The sequence below is a fragment of the Diachasma alloeum genome, unplaced genomic scaffold (assembly GCF_001412515.2).
Source record: "Diachasma alloeum isolate Michigan unplaced genomic scaffold, Dall2.0 Dall_scaffold_01316, whole genome shotgun sequence".
NCBI lineage: Eukaryota > Metazoa > Arthropoda > Insecta > Hymenoptera > Braconidae > Diachasma > Diachasma alloeum.
The window spans coordinates 47,414-51,251 of record NW_021681420.1 but is presented as its reverse complement, the minus strand read 5'-3'; the positions used below and the strand labels follow the sequence as shown (position 1 = coordinate 51,251).

At 37.6% G+C, this 3,838-nt stretch overlaps 1 protein-coding gene across 1 annotated transcript in view; it reads left to right on the top strand.

Annotated features, from left to right (window-relative positions):
• Positions 1-3,615, top strand: part of LOC114841630 (N-lysine methyltransferase KMT5A-like) — a 6,534-nt gene extending 2,919 nt beyond the window's left edge. The window contains exons 2-5 of the mRNA XM_029126687.1: positions 2,148-2,196; positions 3,117-3,378; positions 3,474-3,517; positions 3,610-3,615. Coding sequence (XP_028982520.1) covers positions 2,148-2,196; positions 3,117-3,378; positions 3,474-3,517; positions 3,610-3,615 — 361 coding nt within the window. The remainder of the gene's footprint in view (positions 1-2,147; positions 2,197-3,116; positions 3,379-3,473; positions 3,518-3,609) is intronic.
• Positions 3,616-3,838: the final 223 nt, after the last annotated feature.

The window sequence follows — 3,838 nt, the reverse complement described above, 5'->3', positions numbered from 1 at the left end:
AAGGACAGAAAAGGTCCATTTTTGGATTGAGAAAATCCTGCTCACCTAAGTTTTGAAAAAACTTAGATTGCAATGTACAGCACCAGTATTCACTTTGGAAGGAATGTAAGATGCATTCGACCGAAGTCTTCGCAACAGTGCTAAGACTCTTGAACTGATTTGTTCAGATGAGAGAATTATGTACCTTCCAACCCGTTAATGTAGGGAGTGCCTGCGATGTTATTAAATTTGAGCAAACACTCACAGCATCATAGGTCGCGAAAAAACACCTAAAAGCTAGGTGAATGATCAAAACATTGAGGAATTTATATTGTTATGCCTTTCTCATACTGACCAGATGTTTCGACTTGATCTTTTAACGCAGAGGTAAATTTCCAACCTAAGAAGACTGCGTCTGAAAGAATCTTTGTTCTAGACTGATCAATTCAATTAAGAGCTACTAGGGAAGATCTGGCTGAGGAGAACAAGAGATCATTCAAAATTTCCATAATGAATGATCATCTTAACTTTTATTTTTTTTTTTTTTTTAATTCTTCCAAGTTTTTCAGTGTAGCGTATACTCAATTCCAATGTAGACCCATACATTTTAATAAGCTTATGAGGCGAAAACACACTCTAATGGAATAAATTTTCCAGATTGTAGATGATGAAATAAGACTATTGCGTAAATCGCTATAACGCATATCATCTTTCATAAGGTATTTCTAGGCAAAACTTGTAAAAGTCATTGATAAAATTAAGGTATTCACAACGCTTTTTGCTTTTTAATATGGCTCAGACAAGAAAGAGCCTTAACAGTTTAATTTTGTATTGGTACCATACTCAATAGCCGGAAAACCAATAATAAAATATCATCTAGATAACTGGATGATATGAAGCCTCCGAATCAATGAGATTCATGACCGGCCTCATGACTCGCGAAGCGAGAGAACTAGTCGCAATTCCAGATGGGGGTAGGAATTGGAAATAATACCACCCATGCCAAAACAACGGAAGTTTTCATGCTCCACATTTACCGGGGCAGGAAATATAGGACTTTGAAGACATTTCCATCCGTGAATGTGTTACAAAGTATTAGTTTTGGAAGGGTTTTCATGTCCTTCAATTGAAGTTATGAGCTCTCATAAATTTGTTCAACCTTTTAATGTGAAAAATTAATCATTGCTGATCATGTGGTTCACCAACAAAAAGTTACACTGAGACGAGGTGATCCTGATAGGATTCTGATAGTAATACAGAGGTTTTAACTACCTCTATGATCACATACCTGTTTATCCGCCCCTCAGGACTGTCCCTTTCAGTTCAGAGATTTGAAATTCTGGAGGAATTACCGATTGGTAAGGGCCAGAATTGAAGAGGCTTTTATGACTCTTCAGTCTCTCTAAAATAAAACTATTAGAACAGTTTAATTTCCATTGGGAAGGAAATGTTCAAGAATGGCTGCAGAGATTTTTGCCATTACATCTTGCTCTCTTGAAGTAAGATAACTCTGGAGACGCTGACGTCGATCGAGAATCATTGGGACTATTGAGGAAATGCCTCCGGTTGGACCTGTTGTCCAACCTGAGGCATCCAAGGTTTTTGAACCGTTTGTTTTAACTCTACGTCTCAAAACAAGCTCCTTTGAATCCAATGAATTTAGATTCTCCTGTAAAGGTGGATAAATCTCCAAACCTTGACACAATTTTGAGGATTTATTTTAATCTTCTCAAGCTTCCCGAAAAATGTGAAACCATACAAAAATTAAACTGGAACTGTAGCCTCAAGGGCAGTAAAAATTAATTATTTTTCTCGAACCACACAACTTCTGGAAGAGGACTAGATTGTCTAGTTTCTCTTCCTAGAGCAGACTTCGAAGAGTTGCCCCCAATGCTACGAGGGCAAAACCTGCGTCTTTTGAGATTGATTAAAAATTCTTTATCTCTATGGATCAATGGTTCGGTGGAGATAAAAGCAATCTCTGAATTCAGATTTGGTGGATATTTCCATAAATCTGTGTAATTTGTGCATCAACAAATTCAAGACCAGCCAGAAACTCCAACGAGCTTCCAGATCACTCTGAAAGGAGATCTCGGCATCATGAGGCTTCGATGACCCAGGAACTCCTATATTCCTGAATCGAGTTCAGGTGGAATATTATTTTGCAGGTTTGAGGCCGTGAATGATGCGTCAGGTGCAGACGCAACAATTGCATTTGTAATTGAAGGCTTAGAGCCTTATTTTAATGCGTCAGGCGCAGATGCACCTATCATAATAGTAGTAGAAGGCTTGGAGCCTTGGATCAATGCGTCAAGCGCAGATTTAACTATTGAAATAGTAGAACAAGGCTTGGAGCCTTGGATCAATGCGTCAAGCGCAGATTTAACTATTGAAATAGTAGCACAAGGCTTGGAACCTTGGGTCAATGTGTCAAGCGCAGATTCAACTATTGAAATAGTGGAACAAGGCTTGGAGCCTAAGGTGAATGCGTCAGGCGCAGATGTGTCTAGCACAACAGGATCTGAGCTGCTGCTCGCACTGTCCTGGATGTCAGGAATGAAGATCCATCTGACATATTTATAACAATTTCATTTTTAATTTCCTTGTTCTCGATTTTGTCTCTAGGACCAGGAGAACCAGGTAAAAAGAATAAACTCGGCCTAAAAAAGCCTAAAAAAGCCTTTGACGTCGATTGGTTTTGTCTCTAAGATCTGACCCGAGCGTCTAAAAAGGCTGAGAGACATGTAACATCGCTTACCTTTATTTCCAATCGATTATTTATCCAGGGAAAAGTCGGTAAGACAATGCATGTAATATTTGCAATTTCACTATAGATGTCTAGATATTCCACACAATTTATGTGTTTCCTCTTCTTACAATCATCCATGACTTTGGAAAAACTGTGTAAAAACGGAGAAAAATAGATTATTACAATAAAACAAACTGGAAACTCTGAAAAGCGTGCGTTCCACACGCGCACACACGAAAACAATGATAAGATGGCGAGCCCTCAACGCCGAGGTGCCACAGCCAACTTTTTCTATGGTCTCTGAAGGCGTGTGGCTCCATCTAGCCGCAGGCGGACTACTACAAGTTATTAAAATCTCGAAGACGAGGCTCGAATATAATATTCCAAGGATCCTCAGATCGGCTGGTACATGTACTATTTCAAGCACCATGAACGTAAATATTGTGTCGATGCTACAACGGAGAGCGGAAAATTGGGAAGACTTATCAATCATTCTTGTAAAGAGAATTTAAAAGCTCGAGTGATTAATAGTCATTCCATCCCACATTTAGTATTATTTGCTACAAGAGAAATCGCGGCTGGACAGGAACTCACTTTTGACTATGGTGAACGTCGTAAAGGAGTCATTGACAATCACCCTTGGCTTAGAGGTAATAATAACTTTACATACTGTTTATCCACTAAAAATTATTGGTCTGATTATGATTTTTGGAGTTTTTCTTATTTTTGTCAATTTGTTCCTCAGATATAGTAATCCTCAATAATCTGCTCCCAATTAAGGATATCCAAGTACTTTGGCTATTTTTTCTCCAGTGAAATACGTTTCTACTTTTTTGAGTTTCACGATATTTTACAATGAGTTTATTGTTTAAAATTTCCAGCTCTGAATTCGAATCTCGATATTGAACTGTTAGAAAACATTTTAAAGATCTGAAAAAAATTACAAAGTTTACTTTTGCAGGAAGATTGATGAAATAATTAACAAATTGCAATTTTTGAATATTACGAGCGTTTTCTATAAATAATTGATAAACAATCAATTTTCCATCATAACAATCATTTGTGCGAAATCGTAGTAAATTTATTGATATTCAGAATTTTGCCAGAAAT